Below are 23526 nucleotides of genomic sequence, written 5' to 3' on the forward strand. Positions count from 1 at the left end.
TCCCAACCAACTCAGAACCAGCAGCATACTTTGTACATATCTTAGCACTATCTTAAGATACGTCTTTGGATGTAAAACAAAAGCATCTTAGGAATATCTGTAGTTAAGATGTCGTAATTGGGGAGGGGGGGCGTGGTCATGGGATCAGTTCCCCTTGGGATTTTTAGAGTTGTTGAAATGATATTAATAGTAAACCCAATCCCTCTAGAAAACACGGACCCATGTTACAATGGCATAGAAAGTCACATACATTTATACATCTTCTGTATATCTATAAAGGCAAAGCGATTTAACACCCCCTCCCCCTCCAAAACGAAATAGCTATATAAGGTATGGATAAGTTTATGGTTTTTTATCCTTGCTTGACAATAATGTCTGAGTCTTCTTCTTTTTCTTTTCTTTTTTTTTGTGTGCGCGGCTGTGTTCCCTCCTTCCCCCTCCGGAAAATGCCTGTATCCGCGCTTGATATGTATTGGTAATAATAACATGTTTCAGAAATTTTATAGATAATCGCTATTCCTCGATTTTTTTTCAATTTTTTTATCAGGTTTGTCCATTCTTATCCCGTTTTCATGTATTGAGCTGTAATAGATATAATTGAGAAATAAAATTAAAAAACAGAAAAGAAAATCTATATGCATTTTTTTTTTTTAAATATTTATATTAATGGATAAGTCAATTTGAAAAAAAAAATGAAGCATTCCCTTTTTGATAAACAATAAAAATTAACATTATTACATGATATATTTATAATTCACATTTAAAGAACAATTGAGATTAGTAATAAGATTTATTTTCAAAATATCACTTCTTTGGTTGTTCGTCCCCAGATGTTACAGACCCCCCCCCCCCCACCCCCTCTGTAGAAAGGTTGGAGGTGGTGTCCGTCTGCATCCGCGCCGTAGTCACGGTTATGAACGTTTTAACCTGCTACATGTTTCATTCATCAATTAATAAATGTATTTTCATTTATCACTTTCTCTTTTCTATTTGTACGGTAAAATGCATACATATACAGTGACACGGCACAGTGTCTACTTAATTGATTTAATTCATAAAAGAAATTAATATTTTTACAAAAACTATTGGATTAAATTATATAAGCTCTGTAAATTCAATATATTCTACACTGTAGTTGTTTTCCTGGCACCAGCGCTTCTGATATCATTTAGATATGTCTTAGGATAAGCACATCGTCGTCTTGAAGTTAGGGCAAAGATAAGGAAGTCTCCTAAGATAGGATAGCTTCGTTGCCCCCTCCCCCCCCCCCCATCTCTCTCCTCCCTATGATATGCCGTAAGCTCGTCCCAGGAAAGCTTCAAAAGCATGCCTGCAACTCTAGAAAAACATACCATTCTTTGACAAAGAGAGATAGAGAGAGAGGGAGAGAGAAATTTATGACGCCAAGTGCAAGGAATATATATATATATATATATATATATATATATATATATATATATATATATATATATATATATATATATATATATATATATATATATATATATATATATATATCGGAAATATCTATTTTAAAATTCTATTCTTAATTGCAAATATAAATAGGTTCCTACAGGCATTCAGTTACATGTAAAAGGAACCCATTTACTTATTTAAAATAAAAAAAAAAACAACTCTATAAGAAAGACAATAAATCAATTATTGTTACATGTATCAACATTATTGTATATATGTCGATATCATGTTACAATAACATTGATTTCATAAATGAAGTGTGATAAATTCATTTGATAGCTATTAGAACTTCGAAGATATAGTGACTAAAATAATTAAACTCTCTGATTGATCAAAAACAAAATTAGAAAAAAAAATATTGAACTTTTAAAGCGAAATTATTTGTAGGTGGCATTTTTAAAATTTCAATTAGCCAATATTGCGCTTCTGGTTAGATGAATATTTTAATAGGTTGAAGGAGTGGCAAATTGAATCCTGTGTAGGAATTCCTACCATTCTAGTTATTTCAGTGGAGAAAATCCTACAACTCTATAGTCATTTTTTTTCTTGGGAGAATCCTACTCTAGAGCTAGTTTTCCGCGGTGAGGGGGATTTGGGAGGAAAAGCCTACTCTAAAAGACTAACTAGGAGGAATGAGACACCTATTTTGCTAGGCATTTCGTTAAATCAACATTGAATTAACATAATAATTCAATTTATATCTTCGAAGAATAGAGAAGGGGGGGGGGGTTCTCCATCATTTGTCACCAATTGACCAACATCTCTCTCCTTCTAGATCTCTCTCTGCTTTACGACAGATTCAAAATGTCTGGAGGAAGGGAGGAGATTAGGGATAGTCTGCAACTATATAAGCCAAGTATTCACATAGTGCAGTTTTGATTTATTAACTATGCTGTATTTATTATATAAAGGCATGGAATAAAATGTAATAATAATATACGTCATTATAATAGTGGTTGTTACATGATTTTCGGGAATGCGAAAGAGAATCTGCTTAAATGCATGTAAAATTTTAATATTTGCACTCAATATAATTATGTGGGTTGCAAATTTCGAATGTTCATTACGTCATACATGCACTGAGATTTTCATCATCTCAACTCCTTAACAGCATACATTTCAATCTAATTCTTGAAAAATATTCAATGACTAAATTAAATTACATGAAAGTTTATACCTGTATGAAATCCGGGAAATGGAGGGGGCTAAGTATCTCATTTTTGACTCATCTTCACGTACCTAAATTAATTCTTTTCTTTCTGTTCAACTATATCTACTTCTGGTTTCGGAATTACATTGTAATTAGTTATCAGTTAGTTGATCAATAGTCAGTTAGGATTTAGAGCTGATGAGGGAATCCGTACACCTACCCCTGGGATTTTCAGTCTTAAACTTTATAGAGTCAAATAACCTTCCCCCAACCCCCTAAGGAGAGGAAACGCAACTTGGTATTTATAAGCATTGGCTGTTACCCAATCGATTCATCATTTTGAATAAATATTGTTTAAATCAAAAAAAAAAAAAAAAAAAAAAAAAAAAGGAAACACAGAGCTTTCGGAATTCATAAAATGTACATGCATTTACAAGAAGGAAAGGGGTCTGTCAGTGTCACACCTTTTCTAGTTAATTTTGTATCATTCATTTGATTTATGCCAATTTCTTTTTAGATGCATGTATAATATCCTCTAGTCCCTTACAAAGTCTTGTATGATGTTTCCTTTTTTATTACATGTGCACTGCATGCATCGCTTGATATTAATTAGAAAAAAATTAAAACATCTAGTTCAGAACATTAATAAAAGTGTTAAAGTTCTGCCGGCAATTAATATTTCGTAGTAAATAAGGAAATTCTAAATACTAAATTTGGAGATTTTTCAAATCGGTGCGCTCATTTCTCAGTCCTTGTCCCAGTTTATATCAAATCAATGTATTTAAGAATAGTTTGATTTATATTAAGATTTGGGTTGTTAAGCGCAACATCTTGTAATTTTTGCTAACCAATGCAAAGTAACATGCACCGCATGCACCAATCACTTTTTCCTAGTGAGTACTGAATCTCTAAGTATTAGTATGCTGCCACGGTTGTTAAATTCCTGTTAAAGTACATCATTGAGGGAGTTAGCAAGATTCCAGTTCCCCAAGGCCAGGACTATTTCCCGAGGCGAAGCCGAGGGAAATAGTCCTGGTCGAGGGGAACTGGATCTTGCTAACTCCCTCAATGATATACTTTGAACTGTTGTATTATACCGATACAAACGTAAAATTTAGAGGATTCGGATGGTGTGATTTCAAAGCAGGGATTAGCTCACTGAACTAACACACGGAGATATGTCCATTCACATATCATACCAATGAATGATCTAATGTTATACAGGGAAAAATCAGTAGAGGTATAATAAAATAAAACGTTTGAGATGTTATTTTTTAATTTAATTGCACAACATGAGCAATAATGTATGATAATTATAATAGACTTTTGACATTACTCAGTGAGTTTTCCTTTGAAGTAACATACAATAACTGCGATACAAACACTTCGTGGTCGTTTCATTTTGTAAATGAGCAGAAACTGTACAATAACTATACAAAATATTAACAATACAGAACTGTTTAATTTTAGCGATGATGGAAAGCTGTTTGAATCATTCAAATTACATGACCGAGCTGTTACGTATTTACTCAAAATTTTAGATGAATTTAGGATAGAAGTGAACAGCGGCGGATCCAAAATTTTAGAAAGGAAGGAGGAGGAGAGCAGTTCAGGGATGGTTTTCTTTGACAAAATAAAGAAAAGAAAAAAAACTGTCCAAACTCTAAAATCGTATTTCCTGGGTTAGGGATACTAGCTCATCATTAGTCCTGAAACTATGTGCCTGGTCGTTACGTGTGGATAAATTAAAAGTGTATACAAGTTAAGCAAACACAATTTACGAAAGCCAAAAAGAAAAAAAAACCTCAAATTTGGGGGGGGGGGATGCCCGACGGGCGCCAGTACATGTATGTGCTGGATCTGCCTTTGGCTACTTCTTTACTCTTCCTCCCTCCTCTTTCATCAGATTCTGTTTGTTTTAGTTTCGAGCCAGGAATACTGTACATGTATGTGACGACCGGTGGATAACATTTCTCTTAGAATTCAATCTGCCAGAAACATTTTTGCTTGATACTATTAAAGAGTTTTGACTGTACACATTAAAAAAAAATCTTTGCTTGATTATAGCATAATCTATAGGAGTTTTGAAAAAAAATAATAAACAAGGTTGATCAAATGCATTCTTAATTTCTGTTAACCATTTGTCATTTTTCCTTATTCTTTCTTCATATATACACTCAATATACAGTCACATGAATTTTGTTGAGTTTAAGCTAAAATTTCAGTTTCCTTGAAAGAGGCGTTCTGTCTAATTTTATGGGGTACATGATTTCACACCTACATGTAGGGCTTTCTTCCAAAAGTATGTATTTATTTATTTATTTATTTTTTTTTTTTTTTTTTTTTTTGCATCTTCTTCGGCATATTTTATATAATATGCATCCTTGCTTGCACTTATTCACATGGTTTATTTGTCAATCTTTGGAATTTTTCAAAAGTTAGTGTAGCATATGCACTCAGAAAAGCACATAGCACCTGCATGGAATTAGCATCTAGCACCTGCATGGAAATATCTCTTATATGTAGCAACTGCATGAATGAACGTAATTTTGAAAATTGACGCCCACATTACCTCCACATTCATGTACATGTCTAGTTCTGTACTGTGATATACAGCGTTCTATATCATTTGTCTACTAAATTATATATACATATATTAATTTCAGAATATATTTACTGAAACCTTGTTCTTTTTTTTCAATGAAGAACGTTCTTTTGAAAAATAAACTAAGATTAGAATAATAGTATATTTACTGAAAAATTGAAAAGGGGGGCTAAACCAACCCCCACCCCCAAAAAACGTCTTTGAAAAAATAAGTTTGGTAGGCTGCCCCCTCTAGCCCTCCCTCCGGTTCTGACGCCTGTTACAAGTTTATTACATATGTACGCATCGCTTCTTATCAACACATTATCAATTTCTATAATGTAATATTAAGAAAGACTTTTTTGGGGTGGGGTGGGGGTTAATTTTTATTTATTTCTTTCTTTGGTGTTTTGTTTTTTTAAATTTATTTAACTATAATTTATTCATTTTGAGGGAAAGTTCATCCTAACTTAAAAGATGGAACAAAAATTCTCAGAAAACATGGGGCCAAAGTATATGTGTAGTTTGAGTAAAAATCAATCCATGTCACTTGATAACCAGTAATTAATAAATCAGTTTTACATGATTTCTCGTAATTATGCGTAGAAAGGTTTGTAATCTATATAGAAAAGGAGAAAATATAACGCATTAAATTATATGACAAGTCTACATTGTAAATACATTCAACTATGGAAACCTATGTTATTGTTATACAGTACTTTTTGTAATGACAAAATGTACTGCCATAGGGGGTTGTGTATGGACTTTTGTTGCGAGGATAAACATGGCAGTGCATGTCCATAAAAGATTTATATTTTCTTTTCAAAGATTTGCTTTTGTATTATAAAATGCATGTAATGAATTATAATATCTAATAATATCTATTTTCATGAATGTAAATAAAGGAAGAAAAAGAACACTGTGGAAACCTAGCTCTTTATATCTGTTCTATAATGCTTTTTGTTGGGCCAAATGCCATTAAAATCATCAGCCTTTGTAAGTTCACTTATTATTAAAGTAGTACTATCAAGGAACGGCATTGATAAAAAAGGGTGTTGAAGTTCTTTTATTATTTTCCTTAATCGGCAAAAAATATGAAAAATATAAAACAAAAGCCGAAAACTAAATTTTAGGTGGAGAGAAAATTGGCTTGAGGGGTAGTCACACTTTATAGCTTTTAAGCTGTGTATGATCTCTCGAAAATATTGGCTTTCTTTAGTAGAAATCCTTCTCTAGATTCAGTTTTTCCGGGGGACTCCCCCTCTAAAACCATTTTCCCGGGAAATACTTGAAGGGGGGGGGGGGTCTACCGTACAAATTCGGTACTTTTGCTGGTTGGAACAATGTTGAGGTCTACATGAATATTTTATGTGTTTGAAGGGTCGAAGAAGGTCTTGATTAAAACTATGTAAATTAAGATTTATGTCCGACGCTATCGACCCCCCCCCCCCGGCCTGTGTATGACGAATGATGACCCTTATTGTCAACACACATGGCGCACGTTCTTACAGCGCACCGTAAGAATGATTGAAAACTAAAAAATGTGTTTCCTAACTTTGTTTACATCTCTTTTGTGGGGGATAAGCAAAACGTCCTTTATCGGATAACACATCGTCCTCGCAAGGTTAACACAACGTCCTCTCAAGCTTAACACACCGTCCTCTCACAGTTAACACACCGTCCTCTCAAGCTTAACACACCGTCCTCGCAAGGTTAACACACCGTCCTCTCACGGCTAACACACCGTCCTCGCAAGGTTAACACACCGTCCTCTCACGTTAACACAACGTCCTCTTACGTTAACACAACGTCCTCTAAAGCATAGTGAAAAAATCATGCTTTAATTTTCAAAATACAACATAATGCAATCCCCCATCGTGTAACTAGTGCCAAACCTTATAAATATACCAAATCTTGAAAAAATATCTCAATTAGAAAGTATAGTCCTCGGAGGAAGGTGGGGTGTCATAGTCCTCGAATGGTCGGTGATGCATGTAGGTGTGTGTGAGGGTGTGTGTGTGTGTGTGTGTGTGAATATAACATTCTTATTTGTACTCTTTTTAATTTGTTGTTTCAATCAAAATTTTCTTCATTTTTTTGTAATTTTCACATTATCATTTTTAATGAAAGTAATTCTCGGGTAAAGCTCAAGTACCAACACTTGTATATAAAAACAGACTATATTTTTCTGATCACTCAGGTATAAAAATCAATTGTTGGCTATGTGGAAATAGGAATTCTCAAAATGTTGGCTTAGTGGGAATAATATATACAAATAAGTGGGAATAATACATACATTGCATTACACAATTTGATAATTAGGGTCAATGCAACTTTACGCGTTTCTTGCCTAATTTTGAGTGCAACTACTGTAAATATTTATACTCAAATGTAAATTAGGTCAACTTAACGTTTTTATCGATATCTTTTAATTAAAGGATAAAATAATTAATAAAATTAATAAAAGAAATATCAATAAAAAATCACGACTGAAAACTACAAAGCAATCACATCAATATGTTTTTAATCGTCAGTAAAGGAAATCATTCTCATGTAAGTGCAATCAGGACATTCTTGAAATGCAGGCACAGGTTGAATAGGATCGGAAGAGTTATAGGTCTGTGCTGCTACAGGAACTTCTTCCCTCTCTGCATCCCAGTCCCAGTCATTAAAGGAGAAAGGGGCTCGAATAGTCGCTAGTTATCTTGGACGTCGTATTACTTTCAATTACCAAAGCAGAGATTGAAAAAAAAATAATTCATGAGGTCAAGAATTCATATTATCTACTCTCAATTATTTTTGAAACATAATTACCAGCCAATATTACAGCGATTTACCTTTTTTTACCATAGTGTTTATAAAGCTACTATTCATGGGGAACATGAAAGCATTTCACGCGTGACCAGGTGATCGTATTCAAAACATGCAAATTCAGATTATCAAGTTGCACAGGAAGTTAGCCTGTCAATCAAATCAGTAGCTATTGTTTTTTCTATGATTGACAGGCGGTATGTCATTAATCTTCAATAACGAAGATTTTGGGAGAGTTATTGTAAAATTGGGTGTTTAAGAAATCTCTATTGAAACATGGTTTCAGCATGGAAAGATCGCTATTAGAATTTAATTTTTTTTAGCTCGCTCGAGCCGAAGGCTCAAGGGAGCTTTTCTGATCAAAATTTGTCCCTTGTCTGTCGTCGTTGTCGTCCACGTAAACTTTTCATATTGTCATCTTCTTCTCAAGAACTCCTGGGCCAATTTCAATCAAACTTGCCACAAAGTATCCTTGGGTAAAGGAAATTCAAATTTGTTCAAATGAAGGCCAAGGCCTTCTTCCAAGGGGAGATAATTATGAATTCGTGAAAAATTAATATCGTCATTCAAAAATCTTCTCAAGAACCATTGTGCTAAAAAATATGAAACTTATGTGGAAGCATCCTCAGTTAGTGTAGATTCAAGTTTGTTCAAATCATGACCCCCAGGGGTAGTGTGAAGCCACAATGGGCGATCAAACTATATAGAAAAAATCTTTAAAGAACCTTTTCAAGAAAAACAAAGTCATGATTAATCATATTTATTTGGAAGCATCCTCAGGAAGTGTAGATTCAAGTTTGTTCAAATCATGACCCTCAGGGGTAGAATGGTGCCACAATGGACGATCTAAGTTTTGCAAAGGAATATATAAAGAAAATCTTTAAAAATCTTTTTCTCAAGAACAACAAAGCCATGACTGTTCATATTTATATGGAAGCATCCTCAGGTTGTGTAGATTCAAATTTGTTCAAATCATGACCCCTAGGGTTAGGTTTTGGCCACATTGGGCGATCAAACTTTTACATAGGAATACATAGGAAAAAAATCTTTTAAAATCTTCTTAAGAATAGCAAAGCCATGATTAGTATGGAAGTTTCCTCCGTTTGTTCAATTCAATCCCTCAGGGGTAGGGTTAAGCCACAATTGGCTATCAAAGTTTTACATAGGAATACATAGGAAAAATCTTTAAACATCTTTTATCAAGAACAGCAAATCCATAATTAGTCATATTTAAATGGAAGCATCCTCAGGTCATGCAGATTCAAATTGTTCAAATCATGACCCCACCCCCACCCCCAGGAGAAAAGAGGGGCCATTAACGGGGGATCATAATTATACAATGGAATACAAAGGATATATCAATAAAAATGTTTTCTTTAGAACAGCAAAGTTATTATTTGTCATATTGATTCAAAAGCATTTCTATGAAGGATAGATTTAAGTTAGTTCAAATCAACACCCTCCCCGAACCATTTTTATAGTTAGACACTGCAAGACTAAACTGATTTCTGCTTTTTTCCTAGCCAGAGTGCTCAGGTGAGTGATGTAGCCCCGGGGTCTCTTGTTTATGAATTCTTTTTGTATTTTTTGAAAGAAAATGTCATATTTATTTTATTTGCGAATAAGATGCTCAAGAGTTGAAAATTACACAATAGAAATTACTACAGAAACATATCAAGAAGAATCAGGTTGACTTTCTAAATTTTTTAGTAAGAATTAATTTATGAGTCCTAAATTAATAGTTTTTTTAATAATTTATTTAATATTCTTTAAAGCTATGGATAAAAGCTCAAAGAAATAATTACCATAAGAAAAGAAATATCAGGCAATTGTATTTTATACAAAAATTGAAATGAAATGGAATTGCAAAATTTTAGACAAGTTATCTGCCCTCGATTGCAGACGTCGCCTCTAGGAAACACAACTTCAAAGAAAAAGGATCCCATCAGTCACGTATCTGAAATCACTCGACTCTACACAAATTTAGTGTTTCGGAGGTGTGATATAATTTTGATAGTTTATAGTTTATGCATTAGCTTTTATAGCTTGTAGTTGGTTTTTCAGGGAACCAGTGTAGCAACATATAAGAAAAAAATTACTAATTTTCAAATTTTGACCAATCTCGATTATAATTAAACCGATCCCAGCCATAATTATATAAAAAGGAAATATATCACAATTTCCCAAAAATACTATGTTTCTTTTGTGTAATATGGTTTTCAAGATAATTGAACTTATATTAATCATATGGATTTCTTATTACATGTAGAAGCTGCATGAGATTGGCAACAATTCGGTATTATGAATTCTGTATTGATTGTAATCGGAATCGGTTTAATGTCAATTGGGAATGGTCCAAATTTAAAAATTACCAATTTTTGGACAGTTTACAACTGATTTTCTTTTTCAAATAATGTGATTAAGTATCATATCTTTCCTAATTGTAATTTGTTTCTCAAAGATTTTATGTTTAACAAATATGAATAAATAATGTTTTATTTTCGTAAAAAATATTAAAAACAATAATAAAATGGCTATTGACGCTTCTTGACATGTTTGTTTAGAAATTCATACTGTGTAATTTTTAATGGCAACTTTTCAATTCTTAAGTATCTTATTTGCAGATAAAACAATTTTAATCTTTGAAAAAATACAAAAAAATATAAAATAATTAAGAGCCTATATTTATCTTTCCATGCTAAAACCATATTTCAAAAAAGATGCCTTAGAGATCCATTAAATGAAATTTTGGATTTAGTTGATGTCAGTTGTTCGAATGTCTCATCGCATATATGCAAAATCTTCAGTTTTAAAATTATGTTCGTGTTCGAACAGTTTTCTCTCATATATTAGCCATGATTAGTACATCCCATCTCTCTTGTAAATGGGTGGTATGAAGATTCCGCATCAAATAGAACATACGTCTTATTTGAACTCTTGTTACATAATGAAAAAAGAGTAATTTTACGAGCTAGACTAGAGCAAAGCACACCAACTACTATGCTGTTTGTAAACATGCCCCATTATAATGCTAAATGCTACCCTCAACTCAAATGAATCTGAAATAAAATCACAAGTAGAATGTCTTTAAAATCTGTATTGAAGGATAACTTCATTAGATAGGATATGTTGATGTATATCTTGAATTATCCTGGGAAGTAAAGGGAAACCATGGCAGAAAAGAGGCCTCCTGAAAATCAACAATGTGATGAAATCGTGAGTATTTTTTTCGTTCTTTTTTTTTACTTTTAGAAGTCCTTTCTAATAGAATAATGGCTGTATTATTATATTTTGTATTAAAATGTGGTGTACATTTCTTTAAAAAGTGAAGTGAAAGAATTAGAAAAACTTGAATACTTAATTTTATAGAGAATTCCATTCTTCCACGGATATTCACGGTAGCTCAGTCGGTAGAGCGCTCGCTCCGTGATCGGAAGGACGTGTGTTCGAATCACGACCGCGACTGACTAAGTCGATAAAAAATAGGTAGCAACTGTTCCTTCGCCAAGCGATCAGCCCCTTGAAGTAAAAGTTGCGGGTCTTTCGGATGAAAACCGAGGCCCCTTGTAACGGTGGGCGTTGGCACGATAAAGATTCCTCACTGCTCAAAGTCTCTGAGTGCCAAGAAAAGGTCTAAATTTGAAGCTCTTCACCGGTATATAGTGACGTCTTTATATGAGTGAAAAATTCTTGAACGGGACGTAAAACAACATACAATCAATCATTCTTCCACGTCGTTGAAGTTTTCTGATTTGTACTAAATAAGTCATTGATTAAACAAATTTAAATCTATCCAACTTGCGTAATGCAAAAATTAATTTATGGTTACGTTTATATTATTTAAGAAATAAATAACAAGTTTAAAAACTTCAATGGGAATTGAAGTGGGTCGGTCACGTGATCAAATCCTGTGACGGCCGAAGGCCTTCTCAGAAGATTTGATCACGTACCGACCCACTTCAATTCCCATTGAAGTTTTTAAAATTGTTATTTATTTCTTATATATACATTTGAGACGGACAATCGAATGTAATCGAATATAAATATTGCACTAACTGTGCGTCGTAGATTTTGACAAATTACGCTAGGTGTAAATCGGCTTGAAAAGCGGTTACGCTTCAAATTCCTCTTGCAAAGGATTCTGTTTTGAAGGGAATATTATGTGAAAGGCTACTTGTGATCAATTATAGTGAGCATTTTGGTGTCTGGGAATTTTTGTATTCATGAGAACCGATATTCGATGTTAAAAAACACAAGAAACACGTCCGATGTTTGATAATAAAAAGTTGGAGGAATTTCGGTCGGAAAGGGATGGATGGAGACACTTGTTCGGACCAGATAACTTGAAATCAAGTACAAAATTTGATCAAAAACATAAAATCTACGATTTCAGTACGGCATATTTATTCATTTATGATGTTGACATGGAGACACTGGCGACAGCTAATACATTGTTAAGACAACGTCATCTCGATTATGGAGGTGTGCCTACCGAACTTCCAAAGTGCAGTGTTTGTCAGCTGTTTGTGGCGTGATTGCATTACATTGATATTTTTCAACAGATTTTCAAATTTATTGTAAGTAAAGTTTAATGAAAAAAAAAATTATAGCATTCAGAGGTCTGCGAGAAAAATAAGGGTAAACGTTGAGACTATGCAGCTTAGACATGAATCTTATAACACGTAGTTTTCTATTCTCTATGTAAAATCGATCAAGAACTGTATTAAATACTCGTTTACATTGTAAATAAAATGATTATTATTTTACTTGCGTGTTTTGTACATTTTTATGCATGAAAAACATGCTATATTGCTTAGTGGAGTAAGTCTTTTTATGTAGATGTTACTGCGCTGTGTGATTAGGTCACGTAATGACCTATGACCTTCGAAAAACTTCAAACAGGTATGAAGATATTTGCTCTCTGCATGTTTATATAATAGAGAGATACCACAAATGTATATATTTACATGTAGTCAAAATCGATGTTTGATTTGGCAATGCATTCATTTATTTTTCTACTTTTATCATGCACAAGGCCCTGCAAGTGTCTAAACAAGATACTGTTGACAGAACTCAGATGTGATGAGCCATGTGATGTTTTATGTTCACATTCTGTTATGTTTGAAAGATTTTCGAGTTTTGATGAGGCCTTGACAAGTGCTCTACATTTTTAAAACAGTGAGCACTGAAATTAACTTTTCTACGTGTTCAAAATCTGAAAGTAACTACAGTGTACCTTTTTTCACAAAAGGTCCAAAGTTCTGTATAATATAGAATTAGAGGATGGTTTCTAGTCATTTAATCGTTGAGTAACTTCTTTGATTCATATTTATTATTTTCGGGTTTGGTAACTTCATAGCCAATATGAAATGTATATGATATATAAATATGAAATATTTAACTATCTTGATATCAATTACGTTTTGTTAAATAATAAATCTTAATGAAATAAAAGGTGTTCAATTTAATAACTAAATACTCACTTCTTTACTCCAAAAAAGAGTTGTAGGGAAATGATAAAAACTCTGATATTAGCATGCATATGACATATGGTACCTTTAAAATAACATTGGTTTTTACCAAATAAAGACATGATTTGCTGCGTTAATTAATGAAGGAGAATTGGATAAATAAAATTATGTCAAATTATGATCTTATTTGTGCTACACACCATAAAAATCTAAAATAAATAAATAAATAAATTCAGATCCCCAAAAAGAGATCGAGGACAAGCTCCGGTGACTTGCAGACACCTAAGGGTCATGATCCATCAACATCTACAGGCAAATCATTGAATTCATTTGTTGAGAAGAATGATAATGAATCTTCAAACGACCTCAGCGATGATGATTATAATGACCAAGACTTCGATTACGATGACTACAATGAAGATGACGTTGATGAAGAAGAAAATGATGATAGTGATGATGGTGATGATGATGATGATGACTATCTTGGTACATATAAAATTAAAGTCATGTTCAAACTCATATTTTATAAGGAATTAACTAGAATATCTGCATATATTTCTTGTTTAAAAATGCATATTTAGTTTAATTCAAGGAAATGTCAAGAAAACGATAATCTGATAAAATTCAAATCCTTTCGTCCACTCACGTACATCCTACACAAGACAAGAGCTTTATACTGTACCCTTCTAACCTTTTTGCTCAGAATTCTCGCATTCACTTTAGTAAAGCGAAATGTAAGTTGCTTTTGAGATAAAAAGTTATATATATATATATATATATATATATATATATATATATATATATATATATATATATATATATATATATATATATTAAAATATATTCTAGATACAGTTAGCAATAGTGTTTATCTCTTTTTATTTGCGAGAACTTTAATTTTGCGTAATTAGGCGAGACGGTATACTCGCGAAAATTTCATTCTCATGTATTTTTCATAAGTATAGATTATATACAACAGTGTCCAGAATTTGTGAAATTTTGCCCACTTCTAAATACTTATCTTGCGAAAATAAACTGTCGTTAAAATTTGGTGATCTACAGTACAAACAAAAATGAATAGTGATGATAACAATAACAACGTACATGAAACTTCGTTATTGTGATTTCAAGTCAACGTCACAACTTGGCGCAAAAATGTTTTATGGCTTTGATCACTGTTCGTTTTCATAACTATTTTTATTGTAGGAAATAACAGCGAATTTGAAAATGATTTCAACAATGATGAACTTTACGACCATGATGATGAAGACAATGAAGGCGATGGTGATGATGATGATGATGATGATGATGGTGATGACGAAGAAGATTATAACGGTACATCTTGAAATCCTGTCAAAACTTCTCTTAAAATGAATGAACTTCAACATCAGAATCTTTTCTCTGTGAAGGAAAGGTATTTAAAGAGGTTCGATCCCGAGTTTTTGGTCATAGGCTTTAAACGAGACTGTTATCTTTGTTTAATCAACTCGTTTGTGAAGAGCTTGCCTCGTTTTAGAAATTGTTCATGGGTGGAGCATACTCTTGCGTATGGAATCAACAATTATTCTCTTTAAGTATTAACGGTACAGTTAAGTTTGGATTCCTATTTTTTCCATGCATATCCAGGCTGCATACAGAGTTATTTTGTGCACTGCAATGTAAAATTCTGGCCCCAAATTATTTAATAAATTTATTGTCATGAATTCTTTTATCATATTGTGACAAATACGATTAATATATTGTGAAATTCAGAAAAAAGCTGTAACCTTTGAATTTACATTATATTAGTAATATCTAAAAATTTACATCAAAGAACCCCCCTTTTAATTTTCTTTGAATATATAAGAAAATTGTATTTTAACCATTCTGGTTAATTTCAGTATAAACTTTACAATTTAAAATTATTTTATTGCTTGTTAAACTTTAATACCGATTCTCTGTAACCACTTAAACTTCTTTGCCACGCATGGTCACCGATTTTGATGAAACGTTACCCATTATTACAACTTGTCACCAGAAACGTATATCAAATAAAATTTCGTTGCTATGTGTCTTGGTTGCCATGGTAACAGTCAGAAAAGTTGGAAAAATTGAGATTTTCAGCTACTTTGAATCTTTATTAAGCCTTAATAAAGACTAAGAAAAACAAACAAACCATTCTCACAAAAACATGACACCTTGTTGCCACTTATGCTATAAAGAAACTATTTAGAATTTATCTCTAAGTAAGTGGTAACCATGGGTACATTTGGAATACATTTTAGATGCTGAAAAATGCTGAAAAACACTTAATATTTACTAATAATAGGTGTTACATGATCAAACTCAATCAAAAACCTAAGAAAAACAATAAAAATATTTCACCTTAAGTAATAAGGTATTGACAATATTATTCTAAAAATAACTTTCATGGTTGCCATAGTAACACAGTGTGACCATGCAAAATACTACTATCTTGAGGAAAAACAATGAAATTCATGACTGGCACATTTACATCCTTAGGACCTTGCAACATCGACAACATGAGAAAAATTGGGATTAATTGTTACTTTGCAGTGTAACCATGGAAACAACGTACCAGTTGTTTAAAGTGATATTTTTTGCTGCCTTAGGAATTTACTTACCTTTTAATATAGAAACATATTATTTGACTCACCTTGAATAGTACTTATCTGGTAGAACTAAAGTTGAATATCATATACTGATCAAGTTTGTTGAAAAATACAGCACTGTTGCTATGGTTACCAAGAAGGAAAAAATGTTCGATTTTGTTAATTTTATATCAATATCAAACCCTGTGTGCCAACTTTTTGCATCCAGTTAGAGATTGGGTGTTAGGTAAAATTGAAAGTCAGGTTAGTTGATGATAAACATCAATCATAAAAGTTTTGGGAATATACACATAAGGGTGTGTATCCAAGGAAACAGAATATTTTTCAGATTTTTATGCATATTTTTTCGGCTTATTTCCATAGCAACGCTCTATTTAAAGAATTGAATTTGAATTTTTTTGAAATGTGAAAATTAGGGTCACACCAATGCCTTTAAAAATTGATCATCAGTTATATAGAAATATGCTTTTTAAAAAGGTAGGATGAGATTAAAACACTAAGAGAGTAAATTTAAAATCCCTTCGTGGTATTAAAACCATGGCAACCATTGCCAAACTATAAGAAATATCATATTTCGTCCTTGGTATATGTTACAGATATCTTTTGTCTATTTTTTGCTTGCATTTCAACCTACAATTGTTTTTATTCTTAAGTGTATAACTATATAAAATTAAATGAACAAAATTATTACTTTTGAATATTTTGTTTCCATAGTAACGTGTGTAATAGTTAATTTACCAAACATGCTTATCATGCATTTAAGACATCAGACATTCAGCTTTCAGAAACAGTCATTGCCACGTGTTTGCTTTCCTGCAAACGTTAACTGTGGGACTCTGAACATGTTGAAAAATGCCATTTTCAAACTTGAGGACATTTTGCTATGGTAACCATGACACGTGACAACCAATTTTTGCCTGATTTGAGTTTACGGCATCAAATACTTTAATCATAGAGAGTTTGGAGAAATTCTGAGACTATGCGTGCCACAGCTCCTATATAAAATTTCAAGTCATTACAGAGAATGGCTCTTAAATGAAGAAAAAAATACTTTGAGTGCAGAAAGGTCAAATAAGTGACTATGAGAAGTACTTTGAAACTTTTTTAGTGTTACAAAATTAAATGTGTTTTTTCTAGACAAAATAAGACAGTATTTAATCCTATCATTTTATTTGGATAAAAAAAGATATTGGAGGAAAAATTGATTTATGTGTTAGACGCAAAATGGTCATATTAAATGCCTTTAGCACCAAAATAAGCATATTGACACACTTTGTTTGCTTTTATTTTTAATTAAGCCCTTTATGTGGATACTAAAATTATATCTGATGGAAAAATATCCAACTACTTTTGAAAGCATGATAAACTTTTTTAAATAATTCAAAGAGTTGTTATAAAGGTAAAAGCAAGATACTGTCATACTGGGCTTTTATTTGTGTCTTAAAAATACCCAAATTACTGCATATGATTTAGTAAATAGAATAGTCCTGTTCTCAATTTACCTTTTTATAGGATTTTTGGTTGATCATTGTTATCGCCTTTTTAAATATTCCTTCTATTCATATTCATTATGACAGATAGGTTGATGCTATAGGGCTTTCAATAATTTCGTTTAAAATCGGAAATTCTCAATTTTCTTCGATCGTTATATGGACTTTGTTTACAAATACACTCTATCATTGGGTTGTTTTTTGACTGACGTATTCCCAACCAATCTATAGGTCATTGTTTTATACCATTTTACAACAGGGCTCACGGCGGGTGTAACCAGTCGACAGGGGATGCTTAGGCCTCTGCAGCACCTGATTTCATCTCTGGGGTTTTCAGTGTTAAAGAATCGTATTATTTTCTCTGTTTATGACTTAAATCTTTATTCGTTATCTACACCTTTTTCATTGTAGGAAATAACAGCGAATTTGATAATGATGACGACTATGATCTTTTAGAACACAACAATGAAGACTACGACTACGACAATGATGATGATGATGATGATGATGATGATAATGATGATGATAATGATGATGATGATGATGATGATGATAATGATGATGATGATGATAATGATGATGATGATGATGATGATGATGATAATGATGATGATGATGATGATGATGATAATGATAATATGTATATGGAGGAATATTACGGTATGTTACTTTTATATTACACGGTATATTACATTTAAATCTTGTCCTAACTTCTATAGCAGATAAACTATGATAAACAAGGGTGCCTTTACCAAAATTGTGAAATTTGTGGCCCCATGCAGGGTGAGGGGTTCTGATAAAGGGGGTGCTTTGTTGGTGATATTAAGAAAATGCATTATTTCTTTGAAAAGTTTCTCTTCTCCTGGGTATAACTGCAGATTCCTTATTTTACACGAGTACTTAATATCACGAAATGGCCCAATGTCGTCAAATGACGAGAACAATAATTCGCGAATCGGTGATTTATCTAGAGGTTTTACATACATTAAAGCACCATAAAAATGAAAGCGAGTAATTTTATTTCGCGATCGGTACTTCTCGCGTAATTACACGATAATTTATCCTCCCGTATATTCAGGAATCTACAGTGAGCAAAGAAGCGCATTTTTTTATTCAGCAAGTATGCCTCTTCTATAAGTATAAAATTCATAGCCCCTGGGTCAGAATTTATGGTGTTGAGGCGAGGCTCTATCGATAATATTATGAAAGTGCACAAATTCTTCTGTTCGTGGATATTCATTGGATATGCTGAATGCATGGTTATGATGAACAAAAGTGCATCTTTCAAATATGTAATTTTCATGGGACTCTGGTGTTAAGGCAGGGCTCTGCATACTGTATAGTGAGTTTCCTTGGCGGGTGTAAAATTAGGCGTTTTCTTTGCTCAAAGGTTTGCCAATGATTTTAGCGTAATTTATTGTAGCGGACACAGGGTTCGTTCCAGTACTTTGGAAAAGAACACTAAAAAGAATACTGATTATTTAGGGATTATAATTTTAGCGAGATACTACCAAAATGCTAAAATAAGCCAAATTAGCTTCCCTCTAAATAATCTGCTATACGGTTTTATGATAGTGAAAATGCATGGATTTTTTAAAGATCATACGAAACAGTTCTTAACACTAGGATTTTACTTTTAAAACATGAAGACTGGTATGAAAGAATATCAAATTACATTTAGTAAAACAAATTGCCTTTGCTTAACTGAGAAATGAAGGCGTTAACTTGTGCACTTGATAATTTGTTACCGGTTTATCGTTCTTGATTTTGAGGTTATATGACGTCACAAAAACCCATTGATTTAAATAACACATTATATCTAGTGTAATTTTAACGTATTTTATTGAGTAAATTTAGCCATTTTTGTGAGTATAAATGTGATTGTGTTAACAGATGAGTTATTTGATTCTATAGTGTAATCGACTCTGTTGAAATTAGTCGTTAATGAGGTTCGCTCCTGAGCTTTTGAGCAGATTTTTATTTTAACCTATATTTAAAAAAAATCTGCATTATGTTTTAATTCTTACAATAAATTTGAGTTCTACATTGCCAATTTAATTATTTTCAGTTAAAACTCCATGATTAAATTCCATACCAAAAGCATTAAATGAGGAACTATATTTTGTGGTGGAAGGTTTTTTTTTTGAAGAAAATGATCATTTTTTTCTCTTTCGAAGTTTTAAAGTATGTTAAGTTTGGATTCCTATTTTTACATGTACTCCGCACACAGTTATTTTGTGCAGTGAAGGGTTTTATACTGGTCCTAAATTATATATTAAATAAACTGTCATGAATTCTATCATCATATTTGATAAATATAGCAAATTTATTGTGAAAATCAAGAAAAAAATAGCACTAATTTAAGATAAAAATTAGCATTATTTTAGTAATATCTAAAAATTAAAATCACAGACCCCCACTCTCAATTTTCTTTTCTGAATATATAAGATACTTTTAACCGTTCTTTTTAAATTCAATAAAATGTCATTACTTTCAAATGATTTTTTTTTTCTTGTTATATTTTTAATGCCAGAAAAATGAAATTTTTTTGAGTGCAAAAAGGTCAAATAATTGAACATGCGGAGTAATTTGAAATTTTTTTTCATTGTCACAAATTTTAATGTGTCTATTCAAGATGAATTAAGATTTTATTTGTTCCCATAATTTATTTGAATAGAAACTATTGGAGGAAAAACTTTAAAAAATAGTTTATGTGTAAGACGTACAGTGCAAAAAGGTCAAACTAAATGCTCTGTAGAGCCAAAGGAAGCGCATTGACCCCATTTTTTGTTTTGATTTTTAATTAAACTATGTGTATAAATTCTAAAAATATACTTGATAAAAAATTCTCATTACTTTTGATGGCAGGATCCATCCTCCTTAATTTGGCACAGCAATTGAAAACGAGTGCTTTTCTACGTAGGATGATCCTAATGAATACCTCATGGAAATCAAGATCTCCCCTCTTACTATGATAACTTATTTTGAATTAATACTTTAGAAACAAAATTATTCTTATTCCTGTTTGATACATATATGATACATACCAAAAGGATTTCAGAGTCTTTAATTGTTTATTTCGACAGGAACGTATATGATTTGGTTATGATGATGGTTATGACGATGATAGTTATGATGAGCAAGGGTGCCATTTTTTAAAGTTATGAAAATAATAGACCCTGAGTTAAGGGTGTTGGTGTTAGAACAGAGCTCTGTTGAATATAGAGTGAAAATGCATTGTTTCATCGAGAATTTGTAATGAGGCATTGTTGTACATTTGTATACATGTATGCTTTAACTGAAGAAAAGTCATACGTTTTGATTTTTTTTTATGTTGTGGTACTGACTAGAAAAAAATGATGACTAAATTTTCTAAAAGTTCCTCGGAGTTTCTGAAAATCACATCTGATTTACACCACTTCTAGAATATGCTTTAGCACAGTACGTCTGAAGTTACAACTTGACAAAGATTAATATTTTTGTAAGGAGGGGCTTGGTACAGTATTGCTGGACACTGCAATGCATCTTTGTACGGGCTTTTATGATGTTTAGTAATCCAGTATCAAGTGTAACACATACGTGTAATTAATTTGAATCATTTTACATAACTATACATTTGTTTAAATTACTGAAGGGAAAAATGTAATATTTTTTTAGTCTTTATCGAGACATAAACGTTTGAAAATTATGAACAAAAAATTATTCTTTTTCTTAAAACCTTTATCAAATCATTGATATTTTGAGAAATATATTATATGGTTAAGTAATCGAACCATATGTCATCTTTTTTAAAGATATTAATGGAATCGAAGCATTACATCTTAATACACGAATCATTTCTCCAAAATTGACAAAAAGTTTATATCGAAGGATTAAAGAGTGATTCGATTTTGTCTCGTATTTCATAGAATATTGGGATATTATAATACCGCTGACTGTTCGATAGAAATATGAGCGACGCTTATAATTAGGCTTAACGCTAGATTTAGTCGTACAGTTTTGCACTGTATATTTTTCCACTAACTTTAGCATTGCTAATTTTTCAGATAGACGACCCGTAGACCCATTATCTGATTTAACAACGGATCAGTATGCTGTTCTCTACACCTTATTACTGTGTTGTGATATGTATGGTTGGAACTCAATGGTCAGCGATGCCTCTATGGGTGACATTGATGTTAAGAAGACAGTGAAGGAGCTGGAGAGTAAAGAACTTGTTAAATGTGACAGTAATAGTAACAGAGTGCGTATCTCAGAAGACAAACGTATTCATTTAATGAGATCTTATAGGGAGAAATGTCTCCTCAGTGATATTGACATAGACTTCTTTACAAGAGTTGCCTCGGGGTTTTCCATATACATCTATGCAGACGCCTATATCTTTAACGAAGATGTTTCTAGAAAGCCACAGGACTCTTGTCCTATAGCTTTAATGAGACTTATAGTTCAGGCCCAAACTGAGATAGACTTTCATATTCTTCACACAGGTATGTTTTTGGACCAGTGTTATATTGTAGCATGCTTCGCAGTGCATTTATGATATTGGTAATTGTGGCTTGTTCCCATTTTTTTTCGAAATTTTTGTTCCCATTTTTTTTTTTGAAATTTTGTTTTTGTCAATCTCTGTAAAAAATAATATAACAAATGAAGTCCTATAATTTTGTTTGTTTGTATGTTGTTTAAGGTTCCTCTCGAGAATTTTTCATTCATATGGAGACGCCACCAATTGCCGATGGAGGGCTGCAAATTTTGTCCACATACGACCATTGAGCAGTGAGAAATCTTTTTTGTGCCAGCACCCACTGCGACACGGGACCTCGGTTTATACGGTCTCATCCTAAGGACCGGTCTCCACATCCCACAGTGGGATTTGAACCCGCGACGTAAGGATCATCTCCTTACTTCGCGACTCTAGAGCAGACGCTAAACCCTTTAATAAATCGATATGTTTTTCCGTGAAGTTGATATATCTATGGGTCGACCTCATGAAAGGGCTATATTTATGTAATATATACACGGTTCTCAATCATTTGAAATTTTACAGTTCGCTCTAGAGTCGCGGAGTAAGGAGTTGATCCTTACGTCGCGGGTTCGAATCCCACTGTGGGACGTGGAGACCGGTTCTTCGGATGAGACCGTATAAACCGAGGTCCCGTGTCACAGTAGGTGCTGGCACAAAAAAGATCCCTCACTGCTCAGTGACCCTGAGTGCCAAGTATAAGTCAAAAATTTGCAGATCTCCACCGGCAATTGGTGGCGTCTCCATGTGAGTGAAAAATTCTCGAGAGGGACGTTAAACAACAAACAAACAAGCAAACAAAACTTATCTATATGAATAATAATTTAAAGTAAGTTTACTCGTAAGTAGGTTTAATATTGTAGCATTGAAATGTATGTCATTGAACTGTCATTGATTGAAGAGCTACTGCTCAAAAAATCAATGCAACTGGTATCCTTAATGGCGTTTTCTGACTGATAAACGGCAATTGGTTTTTTAAAAAATAAATGAGATATACTAAAATTAAATGGGTGTAAATATTCTATAATAAATGTATGATGGACTGCTTTAACACTTTTTCTTGTCTTATAGGTATATTTCCTCCTGTGTGTAGAGAGTCGGGTATCTTGGAAAAGGTAAGGCATTTTCTACTATCGTGGTGCCGACTGAGAAAGATAGTGGATCCTATAAGATGGACTGATATGTGTCCTAATGAGAGGATAAAAAGTGTTTACTCTGCGAGCACAGTATGTTCTTTACCTAATCGAGGTATGTACTTATTTTTGTTTTCTCCCGACATGCTTTGATCTTTCCATGGATCATCTCCCGAATGCATATCAATTTATCTTATTTTAATTTTCCCTGCGAAATAAGTCTTTGGAATGCTTATGGAGAAAAAGAATCCATTTTTTTTATTGTCTTACAAAGAATTCA

At 32.6% G+C, this 23526-nt stretch overlaps 2 protein-coding genes across 2 annotated transcripts in view; one reads left to right on the forward strand and one right to left on the reverse strand.

The window, feature by feature from the left end:
- Window positions 1–23526, reverse strand: part of LOC133186382 (uncharacterized) — a 224008-nt gene that overhangs the window by 106235 nt on the left and 94247 nt on the right. The gene's annotated exons all lie outside the window — the stretch shown is intronic.
- Window positions 11193–23526, forward strand: part of LOC133186277 (uncharacterized) — a 32576-nt gene continuing 20242 nt past the window's right edge. Inside the window, exons 1-5 of the mRNA XM_061321499.1 lie at window positions 11193–11237; window positions 13729–13951; window positions 14699–14827; window positions 21641–22081; window positions 23185–23361. Coding sequence (XP_061177483.1) covers window positions 11193–11237; window positions 13729–13951; window positions 14699–14827; window positions 21641–22081; window positions 23185–23361 — 1015 coding nt within the window. The remainder of the gene's footprint in view (window positions 11238–13728; window positions 13952–14698; window positions 14828–21640; window positions 22082–23184; window positions 23362–23526) is intronic.

Source organism: Saccostrea echinata, unplaced genomic scaffold (assembly GCF_033153115.1).
Source record: "Saccostrea echinata isolate AGI-Se365-2 ecotype Australia unplaced genomic scaffold, CSIRO_AGI_Sech_v1 ptg000013l, whole genome shotgun sequence".
NCBI classification, from domain to species: Eukaryota; Metazoa; Mollusca; class Bivalvia; order Ostreida; family Ostreidae; genus Saccostrea; species Saccostrea echinata.